Source organism: Poromitra crassiceps (assembly GCF_964638095.1).
Source record: "Poromitra crassiceps genome assembly, chromosome: 22".
Classification (NCBI taxonomy): domain Eukaryota; kingdom Metazoa; phylum Chordata; class Actinopteri; order Beryciformes; family Melamphaidae; genus Poromitra; species Poromitra crassiceps.
The window spans coordinates 13,565,647-13,583,931 of record NC_139647.1 but is presented as its reverse complement, the minus strand read 5'-3'; the positions used below and the strand labels follow the sequence as shown (position 1 = coordinate 13,583,931).

The window sequence follows — 18,285 nt, the reverse complement described above, 5'->3', positions numbered from 1 at the left end:
ATGGTGCCTCACCGGGGCAGGTTGATGGTGTCTCACCGGGGCAGGTTGATGGTGCCTCACCGGGGCAGGTTGATGGTGCCTCACCGGGGCAGGTTGATGGTGCCTCACTGGAGCAGGTTGATGGTGCCTCACCAGGGCAGGTTGATGGTGCCTCACCGGGGCAGGTGATGGTGCCTCAACAGCCAAGGCAAGCCCGGACACATCAAATGAAGCCAGGCTATAAAAAGTGCCTCAACGCGACGCAGGTGAACGGATAAACAAGCAAACTTATTTCACCATTCGGAGTTTTGCCGACACGTCACTCCCCACCCGCTCTGCAGTGCCGCCCCCCCCCCCCCCCCCCCCCCCCCCACATACAGGCAATTTCGCTGATAGATTCCCACATGCCAGAGGAGAGGTGTGAAGGGAAATGTCCGATATTGACTTACAGGTAATTTTCCGGTACGCATGTGGGAAAACGGCCAAGGTCTTCAGGCCCAGCAGGAGACATGAAGGTCTTCAGGGCCCAGCAGGAGACATGAAGGTCTTCAGGGCCCAGCAGGAGAGATGAAGGTCTTCAGGGCCCAGCAGGAGAGATGGAGGTCTTCAGGGCCCAGCAGGAGACATGAAGGTCTTCAGGGCCCAGCAGGAGAGATGAAGGTCTTCAGGGCCCAGCAGGAGACATGAAGGTCTTCAGGGCCCAGCAGGAGACATGAAGGTCTTCAGGGCCCAGCAGGAGAGATGAAGGTCTTCAGGGCCCAGCAGGAGACATGAAGGTCTTCAGGGCCCAGCAGGAGACATGAAGGTCTTCAGGGCCCAGCAGGAGAGATGAAGGTCTTCAGGGCGCAGCAGGAGAGATGAAGGTCTTCAGGGCCCAGCAGGAGAGATGAAGGTCTTCAGGGCCCAGCAGGAGACATGAAGGTCTCAGGGCCCAGCAGGAGAGATGAAGGTTGTCAGGGCCCAGCAGGAGAGATGAGGGGGTAGATATAAGGAAGGAAGGAAGGAAGGATCCAGGGACGAAGGGAGGGAGGATGGAAGGACCTAAAAAGAGCCGTGCAGCCAACATTGTTTTAGGAAGTGAATAATGCTGAAGAAATAAGACTCTAAATGAAAACCAATGAGCCTATTTAACACACACACACACACACACACACACACACACACAATACATACATACATGCATGCACACACACACACACACACACACACACACACACACACACACACACACATATACTATATATACGGTACAGTAGGAAATAGCAGAGGCCATTATTTAGCATGCTTCTCTTTCTCTTCACGTGTAAATCTGAGCTTCTTTGTCTGCAGTGAATTGGCTCCACGCTGTATACAGTATCTGTAGCAGCAGTGCAGTGACGGGACAGCTAGCAGCAGCACAAAGCACCATGCTTATTGTATGTGACTGCTTCTCACACCGGCTTCCTGTAGTTTCTTTCCCTTTTTTCTGCTCTCTGGCTGTCGGATGCCTGAAGGACAACAAGCTGCACTATGTCTCACCGGTGGGGGTGGGGGGGTACTGCATGCCGAAAACATTGTTGCTTTTTGGAGAGAGGGAGAATTTAGACAGATAACGGCTCAAAATTGAATTGTCAGCGAATGAGTTTAGAAAGCGGTGAAGCCTCACCGGGGCAGCTGATGGTGCCTCACCGGGGCAGGTTGATGGTGCCTCACCGGGGCAGGTTGATGGTGCCTCACCGGGGCAGGTGATGGTGCCTCACCGGGGCAGGTTGATGGTGCCTCACCGGGGCAGCTGATGGTGCCTCACCGGGGCAGGTGATGGTGCCTCACCGGGGCAGGTTGATGGTGCCTCACCAGGGCAGGTTGATGGTGCCTCACCGGGGCAGGTGATGGTGCCTCACCGGGGCAGGTGATGGTGCCTCACCGGGGCAGGTGATGGTGCCTCACCGGGGCAGGTTGATGGTGCCTCACCGGGGCAGGTTGATGGTGCCTCACCGGGGCAGGTTGATGGTGCCTCACCGGGGCAGGTTGATGGTGCCTCACCGGGGCAGGTTGATGGAGCCTCACCGGGGCAGGTTGATGGTTAGGGGTGGGGGAAAAAATCGATACACCACAGTATCGCGATATTTTGCCTGACGATATTGTATCGATATTTGGACGCCAAGTATCGATATTGCAAAAAAAATTTTTTTTTTTTTTTTTTTTTTTTTGCAGGCCATGCCAGGCCACCGGGCTACTATAAACTTTAGTTCCAAGGCCAGCAGTAAACAAACGGTAGCATATTTTCATTTTGTTTTAACAGTAACAGTTTTGTCATAACAGTAATTTACAAATTCCCCAGTTACTGAATGGGCTGCACAAGATGTTTTGTGTAAGTGAAGTGAAGTTGCAAAAACTACATAAGTACAGTAGTCCACACACACATCCAGTTAAGGTGGACTGTAAGTAGACTGTAACAAACAGTTCAGTTTGTCAGGTGCATGCAACTATGACATGACTTTATGAAAGTTGTTGGTCTGTCTACTTGACAATGTTGCTGCAATAAAATGGTTGAAGTCAGATGTACAGACTGAAAAATTGTTCTTATATAAACCAGATGTTGACAAAGTTTTCCTTTGGGGACATCATTTGTAGTTGAAAATGTAAGAAATCGCAATATATCGAAATATCGCAATATTCAATATAACGCAATATCGATATATCGCAATATCGAAAATATCGCAGTATCGCAATACTATCGTATCGTGACTCAAGTATCGTTTCAGTATCGTATCGTGGGCATCTGGTGATTCCCACCCCTATTGATGGTGCCTCACCGGGGCAGGTTGATGGTGCCTCACCGGGGCAGGTTGATGGAGCCTCACCGGGGCAGGTGATGGTGCCTCACCGGGGCAGGTTGATGGAGCCTCACCGGGGCAGGTTGATGGAGCCTCACCGGGGCAGGTTGATGGTGCCTCACCGGGGCAGGTTGATGGAGCCTCACCGGGGCAGGTTGATGGTGCCTCACCGGGGCAGCTGATGGTGCCTCACCGGGGCAGGTTGATGGAGCCTCACCGGGGCAGGTGATGGTGCCTCACCGGGGCAGGTTGATGGAGCCTCACCGGGGCAGGTTGATGGAGCCTCACCGGGGCAGGTGATGGTGCCTCAACGGGGCAGGTTGATGGTGCCTCACCGGGGCAGGTGATGGTGCCTCACCGGGGCAGGTTGATGGAGCCTCACCGGGGCAGGTTGATGGTGCCTCACCGGGGCAGCTGATGGTGCCTCACTGGGGCAGGTTGATGGAGCCTCACTGGGGCAGGTGATGGTGCCTCACCGGGGCAGGTTGATGGTGCCTCACCGGGGCAGGTTGATGGAGCCTCACCGGGGCAGGTGATGGTGCCTCACTGGAGCAGGTGATGGTGCCTCACCAGGGCAGCTGATGGAGCTGGAAAGGAGGGAGCGGATAGAGAAACAGTCTGAGAGGGAGACATGAGGGATGTCATGAATTGTGAAAGGTCTGATCTCAGGGAAGACAGCGAGGCCTTTCTTCATTGGCTGAGCTCCCCGTCGACAGGAGCAGACCAACACACACACACACACACACACGCACCCACACCACACACACACACACACACACACACACACACACACACACACACAACACACACACACACACACACACACACACCCGCCAACATGTCACCTGCTGCAGGTGCAGACTAACAAAGCCAACATCACACTAAGCCTGCCTTCATCGCTGCATGGTTGTCTGTATAGTTAGAGAGAGAGAGAGAGAGAGAGAGAAGAGAGAGAGAGAGTATGGCAGAATGTACAGTCGGTTGGAGGTGTGCGCGGAAGCTTTGTCCCCCTCCACCCAGTGACATTGACAGTAAATACCAGACAACAAATAACCACAGCCATCAAAACCCTATAATTAGCTTAATTATGCCCTCCACGCATTAAGTCTGATTATGCGTCGTTAATTTCGACCTTACGTTTGGCTCCGTGACGCTGCGTCAGACGAGCGCCTCGCAAATACTACGTCCACTTTGTTTTCAGTGTCTGGTGCGACGCGAAAAAGAAAAAGTCCTTTTTGCGTCGCACCAGACACAGAATTTACAATCAGACAATTAACACTGCAACCTCTTGATTATGGAGTGTAAATGAGCAGTCGCTGCGAATCCACGCGCAAGAAAACACCTGCTTTAAGCACACAGAGTGTCCTTTTTCCCTGCCGTGTAATTATACTGATCACATCTCCGAATCGCCTAAATGCTAATCACCTAGCATAAACGAGATGAATCCTCTCCGAACATTACGCCACCGACGGCGACTGGAGATTCAAACCGTAACGTGGGTAATTAACTAAGCAAACACTTATGACTGACTGTATCCTGTGTGTGTGTGTGTGTGTGTGTGTGTGTGTGTGTGTGTGTGTGCAGGTGATGTCGTGGAGTGTGGGTTTAGGCGGCAGGATGACATTGGCCAAGCTCCTCCTTCCCTTCCTCATCCTCCAGCCGTTCTGTGAAGGTGAGTACCTGCTATCAAGAGTCACTATGGTCAAACGTACTGTAGGTGGTTATTTTAACCATTATAACTTGAGTTAAGGCCTTCATGCTGGATCATGTTAGCCTGGTAAACCAGCCGGTCACGTGAACTCACATTTCATTTCCTTCTTCGTTCCCGTCTGGTCTGAAGCGTTCTCCCAGTGTTTGGAAGTGGGCGGAAGTTGGGCGGGTGTACTTGCCTTGACAGACAACTCCTTCAGCCAATCAGCGTTGGATCCAGTCAAACCCAAATCCACTCGGGAGGACGGCAAAAACATATTTTCATAATATATCAAACAAAACATAATTATTGTGCCAATAATATTGTGATATTTGATTTTGTCAGTATCGCCTGGCCCGACAACTGCAGCAGTAAGACGAAGAAAAAATAATAAAATGTTCCCAAATATGACCTCCCAGGCTACTGTAAGAGAGGCTGGTTTTTAATAGGACTTTTACAATACCTTTACACCTGCTCTTCAGTCCTTCATAAGCAAACCTCTAAAAGACGTTTTCATCTTTCTGTCTCTTACCCGCGACACCTCACGCTCTCCCTCGCCATTCCTCCTCTTCCACACCGTTTCCTCTCAGCACCTTCATGTGCCATTTCCTTTTCTCCTACAGTTTTCTCCTGTCATCCCTTCATCCTTGCACTCCCTTTTTTGTCTTCCCCTTGTCTGTCTGGCATCAATTCTCCAGCCGAAGAACCACCTTAAAAGATCTGTCTGCTTGCTGAGTGTGTCTTTGTGAGCGTTGGAAAGAGACAGACAGAGAGACAGACAGACGGACAGAGGGACAGAGGGACAGGCAGACAGACAGACAGACAGACAGACAGGCAGACAGACAGACAGACAGACAGACAGACAGACATACAGACAGGCAGACAGACAGACAGACAGGCAGACAGACAGACAGACAGAGAGAAAGACAGACCTACAGACAGACAGACAGACAGGCAGACAGACAGACAGACAGACAGAGGGACAGACAGACAGATAGACGGACAGAGAGACAGACAGAGAGACAGACAGACAGACAGAGGGACAGACAGAGGGACAGACAGACAGACAGACAGACGGATAGACAGACAGACAGACAGACAGACAGACAGACAGACAGAGGGACAGACAGACAGACGGATAGACAGACAGACAGACAGACAGACAGACAGAGGGACAGAGAGTGCTTCGGTGCTGGGGAAAGTCACGGTAACAGTCTCTTGCTGTGACAGGCAGGAGACACCTCCAATCACACGCAGAGCCGAAGCAGCGGGGGACGTTATTAAGTGAATGCCACAACCTCTTTCCATCACCCACAATGAGTTTATCAAGGGCTTCTCGCCCCGGAGTCCCGCCCCCTCCCTCCTCCTCCCACCTCCCACCTTGTTTCCCTCCTCGGTTTATTAGCACATCTTTCTGGCCTGAACCTCTGCCCCCCCCCCCCCCCCTCCCTCATCATCCCCTCTCTCTCTCTGTATCCCTCCTCCTCCCCCCTCTCTCTGTATCCCTCCTCCTCCCCCCTCTCTCTGTATCCCTCCTCCTCCCCCCTCTCTCTGTATCCCTCCTCCTCCCCCCTCTCTCTGTATCCCTCCTCCTCCCCCCTCTCTCTGTATCCCTCCTCCTCCCCCCTCTCTCTGTATCCCTCCTCCTCCCCCCTCTCTCTGTATCCCTCCTCCTCCCCTCTCTCTCTGTATCCCTCCTCCTCCCCTCTCTCTCTGTATCCCTCCTCCTCCCCCCTCTCTCTGTATCCCTCCTCCTCCCCCCTCTCTCTGTATCCCTCCTCCTCCCCCCTCTCTCTGTATCCCTCCTCCTCCCCCCTCTCTCTGTATCCCTCCTCCTCCCACCTCTCTCTGTATCCCTCCTCCTCCCTCCTCTCTCTGTATCCCTCCTCCTCCCCCCTCTCTCTGTATCCCTCCCTCCCTCCTCCTCCTCCCCCCTCTCTCTCTTCCCTCTCTCCCCCTTTGCTTTCTCTAACTAACCCATTAGCACACTGACCCTGTTGCTCCTGTTGAGCATTACCTCCCTGCTCTGGCAAATGGGAGCCATGATCACTCCTGTGATTATTTTGGGCTTGTAATCTATCCTCATTCCGCCGGCCGGCCTCTCTGATGCCATGATGCCTCACAGTAATTAAGCTGCAGGTATGGAGGGGAGCTTGTTAACTCTACACCCCCTCCCTCTCTCCCTCCCTCCCTCCTCCCCTCCCTCCCTCCCTCCCCTCCCTCCCACCCCTCCCTGTGTGAAGCACGCTGCGTGTTCCTGGCACGCGCTCACAGAGAGCCACGCTGGCAGGATGGCGAGGAGCATCTTCCGTGGAGGAGTGTGTGCGAGCGAGGAGCCCCCCGCGCGCGCGCGCGTTCAAAGCAGCGATTCACTCAAATCAAACGCTCGCACTTCAAACAGGTCCGGCCCCTCTCCTCTCCGCTGTCTCTCTCACCGTGGCGTACCTCCGCTCTGCACGGCTGATCAAACACTACCTCAGCTTTGTGTCCTGATCTCCCATCAACCAAACCGCTTGTACCCCCCGCTGACCTCTGACCCCCCACAGACGCAGGCCCCCAAACGCAGAGGCGTGTGCACACGTGCCTCTATTCTCCAGCTGTTAACCCTACGTGGGCATTCCATTGTGTGGTATTTTCTGTTCATCAGCAGGAACATCTTCCCTGCCTGCCGCACACAGGAATCAATATGGCCGGCTTCATCATTTCCTCTCTGGAAACACAGAAGTGCCGATACTGCGTACACGCTGCATATGATTGAACATGCAACAGCTGCGAGGAATGATTACGTTGGCTTTGTTTGTGTTGCTTCTTTTTAAAACGGGCTTTATCACTGCTGTTAGATGTAGGGATGCACGCTATGGATCTTTTTCAGCCGATACCGATAACCGTCGCTAATTGCTTGCGTCTCATGGCAGATACCGATTAGGGATGCAGGGGTTAACCGGTTTGACTATTAACCGCGATTTAAAACGTCACGGTTATATAACCGCAGAGGCTCCGCTACACCGAGTGTTTTGTTTCACAACAGTCCGTCAGTTTAAACTCCCATGCGGCGCAGACGGCGCTGGAAGGAGAGGAACCTGTCTCTCTCGCTTCGTTTCCGCACGGACTATTTAGCGGAGGCACCAAACACAGGCAGCTGCCATGTCTCCCAGTAGTAGTCAGTCGGTAGCCTAGCCATGGATGGCAGCCCAACATAAATGTTGCAATACATGTCCCGCAAGGTTTCTGAGATTAGGGGAAAGTCTGAGCTGGTGTTACGTTAAACCAAACGTGGGGAGGAGGCAGCGGATTTGTTTAGCGTTAACATACAGTCATTGACGTTAACGTTAGCTGTTGTGGCTAATGTTAGCTAGCTGGCCATAGCCTAGCGTACATAGTTCCTCAAGCTCGTTGTGACCGAACATCCCCGCATTTAAAGCACTTCATGCTCCCAGCGCTGGCCTAAACCATAGAGAACCTCATGCTTTACACGAAAAGAAACATCAAGGGTTTGTGTCAACTCCAAAAGCAACCCGCTAACGTTACATGTAGGCCTAATAACGTGAAGCTAACGTAGCTAGCTGCTTGGCAGTCATGATCTGACTGAGACAAGGAAAACAAATGCGCACATTTACATAACAAACACCAGTCAACACCACAGAGTGTCCTTTCTTTAATCCAGAGGGAGCATTTTCCAGTAAAAAGTGAAACGACACATGATGGCTTATAGTGAGGCTTTCCATGCCTGCCCCATCATCACTTCAATAGAACTGACCCCAATGCAAAATTCATTTCAGACAGCACATTTAGTTGCCAGTAACATGCCAATAAGAGTCTAAGTTACTATGCCTTTTGTGTTTTTTTCTGCAGTGCAGACTAAGCAGCTATAGGCTTTCGCTTCTATAAAATAATAATAAAATATTTTTTGTATTATATATATACCGGTATATATATTATATATATTATATCAGAAATGTTGTTTGTTTTATGTTCACAATAGTGATGTCAGTTAGATTTGATTAGGTCAGAGCCATGGAATATTAAATCATCCATCTTTGCTCACTACATCTGCCCTTTCTTCTTTTTTTAATCCCAGGTGTGCATAAAATACAGGTTAAGAACTTATTTTTTTAAATACAAAAATGTGAAAAAAGTAACAATAGTATGTTTAACGTATCGGTTATTGGCCAGGAGAATATTTATCGGTTAGCGTAGGCCTATACTATCGGCTGTAAAAATCCATATCGTGCATTAGTATTCCGGAAGGCAGCAACTGTTAAGATTGTAGGGGAAATACAATAAAACCTCTATTTAGAGAATGCTCATGTGATTTTTATACGTCCATAACAATAATCGTGAAACCGTGATAATCGTGGTTTTTTCTCAGACTATAATCGTACATCAAAATTTATAATCGTTGCATCCCTAATACCGATAAGGTAACCGATAATTCCATAGCTGTGACCTAACCAAATCGAGCGATCACTATTGTGAACAACAAGAAAAACAAAGAACACTTAAAAAATGTGTTTTTTTCTCTAGTAAAGTACATCAATAAACTTCAAAAATGTGCCTAAGAATTCAAATTAAATGCTTTGACATAATCTGTCAAATCAGACATGTCAATGTATACATGTTATACTGTATAATACATGTTAGTAGTAAAGTGCATCACTCAATATAAAAATAAAGACTTTTATGGAAGTGAAAGTCTATGGCTGCTCAGTCTGCAGATAAAACACAATGATAAAAGACATACAGTAGACTGGCCCCTATGTCATTTTATGCTTAAAGGAACACTCCGCCCATTTTCAACCAGCTTTGTATCATTAGAACATCAGTAGTATATCAGAAAACTGTAAACTGTTTTGAAGTCTGTCATTTAATTTGACAGTTATTGAGTGTTAAAGTGTGGACCAGTGACATCACTGGTCCACACTAACTCAAATTAATAACTCATTAACTAACTCAAATCAACTCTCAATAATTGTCAAACTAGATGAATGATGAATAGTTTGACAGTTATTGAGAGTTGATTTGAGTTAATGAGGTATTAATTTGAGTTAGTGTGGACCAGTGATGTCACTGGTCCACACTTTAACACTCAATAACTGTCAAATTAAATGACAGACTTCAAAACAGTTTACAGTTTTCTGATATACTACTGATGTTCTAATGATACAAAGCTGGTTGAAAATGGGCGGAGTGTTCCTTTAAAGCTATCCAAAGGAGTTTTCCTGTAAACACATCATTATGTATAGATTTTAATTATTATCATTATCAGAATAACACAGGGGTGGCCAACGAAGACGAACAACCCAGAAAACTGCTGTGGTACTGCAAAGAGCCACATCATGTCTCAGCCTGTTCTCATCCACTGTTCAACACTCACCTTTCCGCGGTTCGCATCGCAGCTACCTTACCCAAACCATAACCCTCATCTATAACCATAACCCTCACCTCACCTCACCTGAGCCTGTTTTTCTGCTTGACCTTTCAAGGTGTTTAATTTGTCCTTCCTTTCCTTCCTACTCTTCTAAAGATGTCCTGTGTTCTTTTATTCTGCCATTTTTAGAGCAAACTTGCCTTCAAAGAAAATGTCAGAACACTCAACAGCAAAATCACAGTCATTTTCTTTTGTGATTGGTTGGCGTTAGCTGCCCTTCCCCGCCCCAGGTATACATTATGATTGGTTTGAAGTGGTTGGCTCTCAGACTGAACTGAAGCAGTGGTATACATAAGCATGGCATGTGTGGCAATGTGTTAAAAAAAGACACACACACACACACACACACGCACAGAAATTTGGCCACCCCTGCCCTAATACATGCAGTAGGCCTAATAATATAAATAATAATAATAAAGTTATTGGCCGAGAATGTTTTTCTGACCGATATAAATTATATTGTGCATCCCAAGTCAGAGATGTCAACATTTTGTCTCTTCAAAATGCTGTTTTACAAGAACATATTTTCACAGCTTCATCCATGCACTTTGGAAAATGGATCATGTCTGTTGAATGGGTTTTGTTGACAGCAAATGCTACTTATTATGTTGTTATTCATGCTGGAGCTTGCTGTCCTCTCATTTGAATTTTCTTGTTTGTCGTTGGTTTTATGCGGAATCAGTTATTTTATATACATTGTATGTTTTATAGAGAGGCAAAGTGAACGTCACTTCCTGCTTCAGTACCAGAGATTTTCATCTGCCATTTATTTTCCCATAGACATTTCGTAAAAAAATGCTTATAAAAAGAGTTTTACTGGTTCAAACCAAACGGTTCAGCTAACGCTATAATCGGGAGAGAACATAGAAGATTTCACTCAGACCAAAACTTAAAAAAACAACATCGAAAAAATATTTTCTTCAAACCCGCATTTTTTTTTACGTTTTGGTCCGATTGAAATCTTATGCGATCTCTCCTGTTTCTAAATATATCTGTACCGTTTGGTTTGAACCAGTAAAACTCTTTTTGTAAGCATTTTACGAAATGTCTATGGGAAAATAAATGGCGGATGAAAATCTCTGGTACAGTGCTGAAGCAGGAAGTGATGTTCCACTTTGGCTCTCTATATGCAGAACTGTTTTACATGCACTGTAAGGTGACCTTGGGTGTCTTGAAAGTCACCTCCAAATAAAATGTATTATTATGATTAGGATTATTATGATTATTATTATTATTAAAGCTCGCTCTACCTAAAATCAAACTTTAACAGAACAATCCAAGTGAAATAAATAAAGTTAGAAGGTTTTTCTCATGACAGCAGCTTCCTGGTTTAAGTGATACTTTACTTCTGTTTCTGTTTACAGTGTCTTTCTCCTGACTGCAAAGTGCTTCTTAATGTGCTCATCTGTAAAACACTTTGCATTTTTAATTTGAAAAGGGCAATAAAGTAAGATTTTGTACTCATTGCCTCATTGCACAAAATGACCATAATGTATCTGCGGGGGGGGGGGTGTTAATTGTTGTTGATTAATATCAACAATTACTCAACAATTACTCTGCCAGGTGCTGAGATTCATCTCTGTCAATACTCACTTTCCCAACTCTTTCCTCCAAGGAAAGTAGCTATCAGCTGCTCAAAAAAGTTTGTCAGACGATGATGACATTTCCAAATGTCAGTGATTATTACGTTAACAATATAACAAAAAAACAAAACAAAAATCACAGAGAGCGTAGATTAGAAGATAGTATGGGAACTTAATGTCTCTTTCTCTTCTCTCCATCGCAGCCAACAACCAGCCGCCGCGCTTCGAGAACTACTTCTTCCAGTCCTACCTTCTCATCTACGAGAACGCGGCTGTTGGTGAGTCTCCGCAGAGTGTGTTGGCCGTGCTCCGTTTAATGTGTTTAGATTGAAACTTGGCTTAAAGTTACGCTATCTTTGTTGTTGATGGCCGCGTCAACTTGTTGTCAACTTGCACGAGCAGTAATGCTCAGTCTGTCCTCTGTGTTACTCAAATGTCAACAGAGCAAGTCAAGAAAAAGTCATAAAAAGAGATAGCAATGGATGCCCTCTATCAGCGCGTGCGTGTCGTCTGCGTGTGTGTTTATATATATCCGTGTATGTGCGCGTGTGCGTGTCGTCTGCGTGTGTGTTTATACTGTATATATCCGTGTGTGTGTGCGCACGTGTCTGCGTGTGTTTATATATATCCAAGTGTGTGCGCGCGGGCGTGTGTGCGCGCGTGTCTGCGTGTGTGTTTATATATATCCGTGTGTGTGTGCGCACGTGTCTGCGTGTGTTTATATATATCCATGTGTGTGTGCGCGCGTGCGTGTCTGCGTGTGTGTTTATATATATCCATGTGTGTGCGCGCGTATCTGCGTGTGTGTTTATATATATCCGTGTGTGCGCGCGCGTGCGTGTCGTCTGCGTGTGTGTTTATATATATCCGTGTGTGTGCGTGCGTGTCTGCGTGTGTGTTTATATATATCCGTGTGTGTGCGTGCGTGTCTGCGTGTGTGTTTATATATATCCGTGTGTGTGTGTGATGAGAAGGAACCCTGACGCGTGGTTGTCTGAGTGATTCGGGGAGTCTGTCTGATGCTCGGTGTTGATGTGTGGATGAAAGAGTTCCTCTAGATGTGATATTTCCTTGTTATTTCAGGCTTGCCTCCTGGACGTCCTGTCCCACAGCTGTTGTTGGGGGGAGTTTGGGTTTTTTACGGTTTGAAAGCCAGATACGTTTGAATCCGTTTCCTCCTGGGTCTATTATATTATTCCCGCTCTGATTTGTCACTTTTGTTGGTTTGGAGTGATTGGCAGCGCAATTTGGAGATGTCTGGCTTTTCATCAACTTCTGAGGTTGTCTGTGGCTCCGAATTCAAATCCTTTATATTGGATTTATTTCCTAGGCTAGCAGTTTTCTTTTTTTTTTTTTTATCACGCGACCTTTACCCTCTCCTCTGCCAGTCTGTCTGCACGCAGAGTCTGAGTCCTGGAGTGCTGTTCACTTATCTATGTCTGCACCTTCAGAATGAAAGCTGTGTGTCTGCGTCTGGTGGTGTGCGTCTGGGTCTGTGGGCGTGGGTGTGGGTCAAAGGTTACGTTGCGCTGGTACCCACAAGCGATAAAGTGTTGTCGTTTTTACACTTTCTATTGGAGTCGGGAAAAGCAAAGGTCATAATACGCCACCAAGCTTCAATCGCTAATCACGGACATCCTCCTCCTCCACATCATCATCATCACGGTCTTTGTTGTCTGTTTAGCTTTACTACACTTTGTTGTGTTGGAGTCGGGGAATGCAAAGGTCACAGTAACCTAGCGAGCCTACGATATATCATCATCCACCCAACCCCAAACCCCCGTCCTCCCCCCACCTCCTTAACCCCATTGATCTCATCATTGTCTGCTTTGGCCTCTCCCTCCGACCGTACCAAGCTGTTTCTGGCCGCAGGCCATCCTTCAGTCAGTCAGCCTGGTCTTCTAAGCAGCCAAGGGCATGGCTGTGTTTGTGGGTGGTGCTGCTCATTTCCCTAACCACTCTCTCCAGGTTGCCCTCTGGCCATGAATCACTGTGTCCTCTCCTCAGGCAGCTGGGCTGCAGTCCAGCAACCCCCCCCCACACCCCCCCTCCATTGGTCCAGAGAGCCGTCAGTCATGTTCCCGACCCGGCCTGTGATGGCTTATTCAGTGGTGTGATGATGAGGGCGGGCTGAGTGATTGGACAGTGACAATTTGTCAAGATTATTGTTGATTAGCTCAGCAGATGTCCTCGTCCGGGAGGCCCTCCAGTACACACACACACACACACAAACACACACACACACACACACACACACACACAAACACACACACATACATACATACACACATGCACACAGAATCAAGTTATGGAGGTGTGTGTGTGTGTGTGTGTGTGTGTGTGTGTGTGTGTCATGTGAGTAGAGGATTTCAGGCGACATAGAATAGCACAGTGTCCCTTTCACCCCCAAAACTCACATCTACTTCAATAACCAACACACCAGCTGAGCCGAGTGCACCAGCTGGGCGTACGCCTAGGCGTAACGTTACTTACGTCCGACTTAGAACTCAAAGTTACGACTAACTTAATTTTATGACTAGTGCAGCATGTAGTCTTACAGCCCTGTATGCGCTGCGCCTGGGTGTAAATGTTACGTCTGGTAATGGAGCAGGCGTAAAAGTTACACCCAAGGCGTACTCATACTGACAGCTGTCTCATCCTGATCTGCGCTGTTGGGACTGACAGCTCTGTGCTGTCAGTGCCGTTCAGTCCTGTGATGCGGGGGAATCTTCTCCAAAAATATCCATCGATATGTGCTGTAAATGGACGTTTTGGGCGCAGGACCTCCGCTCGTCGGCGGGTTTTTAAAAGCTGATGCGTCGGAAGATCTTCCTGACTACGTCAGCTGCCCGCAGTGCGCAGTTCGCCATCGCATTCATTATTGCACTTGTGATCAAATTCCATGCATCTTGTTTCTGTTTGTTTGTGTTGGCGCTGTAAAATTGAGCTGTGAGAACGTTTCTGCGCTTTGAATACAACTCTATAAGTTTGAGCTGAGTTGGAGCTGTCTGTCAGCTGTCTCCAGCTCGTCTGAGAGAAGTGTGTTGCTTGGCAACAAGCACATATTCACGTGGACGCGCACGTCCGCAACCTAAAGACCGGGCGCAGCTACGACCATGGGAAGTCAGGCTTGGTGCACTCGGTGTAAACTGTAAGGTTCACCTCTAAATGTTTTCTATTTATTTGGCAATTAAATCTATAAATCTTTGACTTATTTAAAATCGTTAGGTTCTGAAAGTTCACTTGTTCAGTGGTGTGTTCTCTGTTGAATAATATTTATATTTCTACATTTACCAGTTCTATATCAAGTTTTTACTTCTGTGTTACACATTTATTAAATTATTTAAAATTATTAACTTGTCATTAATTATTAATGGCAATGAATCTATGGGAGGGAAGGCTAAAGCGACCCCTAGCAGTTATATAGCGCAATAACAGTCGAAATTCATAAATCCTAAAACGTGTACACGTTTACACTGTGAAAATTGCCCCCAGTAAACGTGTAGAGATTTTTGTAAGGGGGCTTTAAAAACACTACAGTATTTCTCATCTCAAGGTTCAGTGAAAAAAAGAGTTGTTAAATTGGACTTTTAGGGAACAAAAGAGGCAAGTTAATTGTATTTAAAATGTCATACCTTGCCCCGTATTTCATTTCACCATAGCTTTGATGAACAGCCCTAATGAGCCGCTGTCTGATTGTCCAAGCCAGACTTCATGACTTCCCCCCAGTGATCAGGTTTCCACAGTAACTCTTGAGTGGTCATATTCAGTTACCATGGCGGCTGCAGGGTTAAATAATGATGAATCAGGAATCAGTTTGTATACAGTTAGTTAGCCTATGTGACGCACAGGAAGACATTTATAGGAAACTAATTTGCAATGGTCTGTGTTTTGATACACATCTATTAATAGATCTATCTCTATTTCACAGCTGTTAATTACCGCCTTCCGCTATGAAAATGTCTCAAAGGTGACCAAGAGAAAATGTGAATGTGTCACAGCAGCACTGCTGCTAGGCACAATGTAGCCGACATTATTGTATTGCAACTGATACCGATCATTTTCTAATGCACCTTTTCCAATCGTCTTTACACTCTAGTGCGTACATGGCCAAAATGCGGCCCCAGGGCCGGCCCCGGCCCCTGTGGACCATCTCAATCCGACCCCCAAAGTCCTCAAAAGGAAAACAAAACAACCCCCTAAAAGTGAATAAAAGACAGCGTTATGTTAATAAATCTCATCCGCTAAAGCCATTTGATTTGTGTCATTATGATATCGGGAGATTAACAGGAGAAATTTGCAATCACAGCGGGAGAGAGGGTTAAGAGAGACCCTCACGAAAATCAGGATTGTTGGCAGGTATATGATGTCCAATGTGTGGCCCTTCTCTTACTTTATGTAAGTCAGTATGGCCCCCTGGAGAAAAATATTGCCCACCCCTGCTCTAGTGCGTGTACAGTACCAAGCTGCTCTAGTGCGTGTACAGTACCTGCTCTAGTGCGTGTACAGTACCTGCTCTAGTGCGTGTACAGTACCTGCTCTAGTGCGTGTACAGTACCTGCTCTAGTGCGTGTACAGTACCTGCTCTAGTGCGTGTACAGTACCTGCTCTAGTGCGTGTACAGTACCTGCTCTAGTGCGTGTACAGTACCAAGCTGCTCTAGTGCGTGTACAGTACCTGCTCTAGTGCGTGTACAGTACCTGCTCTAGTGCGTGTACAGTACCTGCTCTAGTGCGTGTACAGTACCTGCTCTAGTGCGTGTACAGTACCTGCTCTAGTGCGTGTACAGTACCTGCTCTAGTGCGTGTACAGTACCTGCTCTAGTGCGTGTACAGTACCTGCTCTAGTGCGTGTACAGTACCTGCTCTAGTGCGTGTACAGTACCTGCTCTAGTGCGTGTACAGTACCTGCTCTAGTGCGTGTACAGTACCTGCTCTAGTGCGTGTACAGTACCAAGCTGCTCTAGTGCGTGTACAGTACCTGCTCTAGTGCGTGTACAGTACCTGCTCTAGTGCGTGTACAGTACCTGCTCTAGTGCGTGTACAGTACCTGCTCTAGTGCGTGTACAGTATAGTGCGTGTACAGTACCTGCTCTAGTGCGTGTACAGTACCTGCTCTAGTGCGTGTACAGTACCTGCTCTAGTGCGTGTACAGTACCAAGCTGCTCTAGTGCGTGTACAGTACCTGCTCTAGTGCGTGTACAGTACCTGCTCTAGTGCGTGTACAGTACCAAGCTGCTCTAGTGCGTGTACAGTACCTGCTCTAGTGCGTGTACAGTACCAAGCTGCTCTAGTGTGTGTACAGTACCAAGCTGTCCTTGGGCCTGGTTTCACCTCTCTCTTGTTTCCTGTTCCTCCCCCCTCGTTCAGCAGCGACCTCTGACCCACACACCTGTCCGGGCAGACTGCAGTTGGAAGGCTGACGTAGAGGCCTCAGAGTGGGATCGTTCGTGTGTGGCTGGCAGAGCACATGGTTATTCATCAGAGAGATGAGGGAACACATCCAAACCACAGCATGGATATAAAAAAAAAAAAAAAAACTCTCTCGTAACGGGACAAGCCCCGTCATTTATTGTCACACGAACACCACAATACATGCATGCGGCCACAACACACTCATGCTGACGGTGGCCGGTGAAAAGTGTCCTGTGCATTTAACCCATCCAGGCATGTCCTTTCCTCCGAGGGGCAGGCCAGGAGCAGTGGTCGCTTTATCGTACAGCGCCCGGGGACCAACTTCGGATGTTGTCGTCACTGGTCGGATGACGATGACGATCTGATCTTCTGCATGTTTTTAGTGGGGGGGTTATATACGGAGGAACCCCCTGGGGGAGCACGGGGAGAACATGCAAACTCCACACAGAGAGAAAGGCCCTTACGACGAGATACCCCACCTGGGCAGTAGGCACTGAAGATATGGGGGGGAACACAACCACAGCGCCCACAGTGTCCCAGGCGAGAATCGAACTCAGGACCTTCTGACTGTGAGGCGACAGCTCTACCACTGAGCCACCGTGCCCATATTTGATGTAAGGCGACGTCCCCTCCTCTCCCCCTCTCACCAGGCAGCAGGGGGCTCTGGCTCAGGTGTTGCAGAGTCATGTCATGTGTAACGCAGTAGACGTCCCCTCCTCTCCCCCTCTCACCAGGCAGCAGGGGGCTCTGGCTCAGGTGTTGCAGAGTCATGTCATGTGTAACGCAGTAGACGTCCCCTCCTCTCCCCCTCTCACCAGGCAGCAGGGGGCTCTGGCTCAGGTGTTGCAGAGTCATGTCATGTAGACTTCCCCTCCTCTCCCCCTCTCACCAGGCAGCAGGGGGCTCTGGCTCAGGTGTTGCAGAGTCATGTCATGTGTAACGCAGTAGACGTCCCCTCCTCTCCCCCTCTCACCAGGCAGCAGGGGGCTCTGGCTCAGGTGTTGCAGAGTCATGTCATGTAGACTTCCCCTCCTCTCCCCCTCTCACCAGGCAGCAGGGGCTCTGGCTCAGGTGTTGCAGAGTCATGTCATGTAGACTTCCCCTCCTCTCCCCCTCTCACCAGGCAGCAAGGGGCTCTGGCTCAGGTGTTGCAGAGTCATGTCATGTAGACTTCCCCTCCTCTCCCCCTCTCACCAGGCAGCAGGGGGCTCTGGCTCAGGTGTTGCAGAGTCATGTCATGTGTAACGCAGTAGGAGAAGTCCCCCATTCACTCAGAATTCACACCTCTCTGCTGTCAATATGACCCCTTTACCCCTGAGTCAAGTGCACTTCTGATTTACCTCAATTCACAGTGAAGCTGTCTGTCATGCTGGTG

General features: G+C 48.1%; 1 protein-coding gene across 1 annotated transcript in view; it reads left to right on the top strand.

The window, feature by feature from the left end:
* Positions 1-4,382: 4,382 nt before the first annotated feature.
* cdh23 (cadherin-related 23) overlaps positions 4,383-18,285 on the top strand; it is a gene marked incomplete at its 5' end in the record, with an annotated part of 241,806 nt that continues 227,903 nt past the window's right edge. The window contains 2 exon segments of the mRNA XM_083658386.1: positions 4,383-4,467; positions 11,700-11,774. Of these exon segments, the coding sequence (XP_083514512.1) occupies positions 4,383-4,467; positions 11,700-11,774 (160 nt within the window).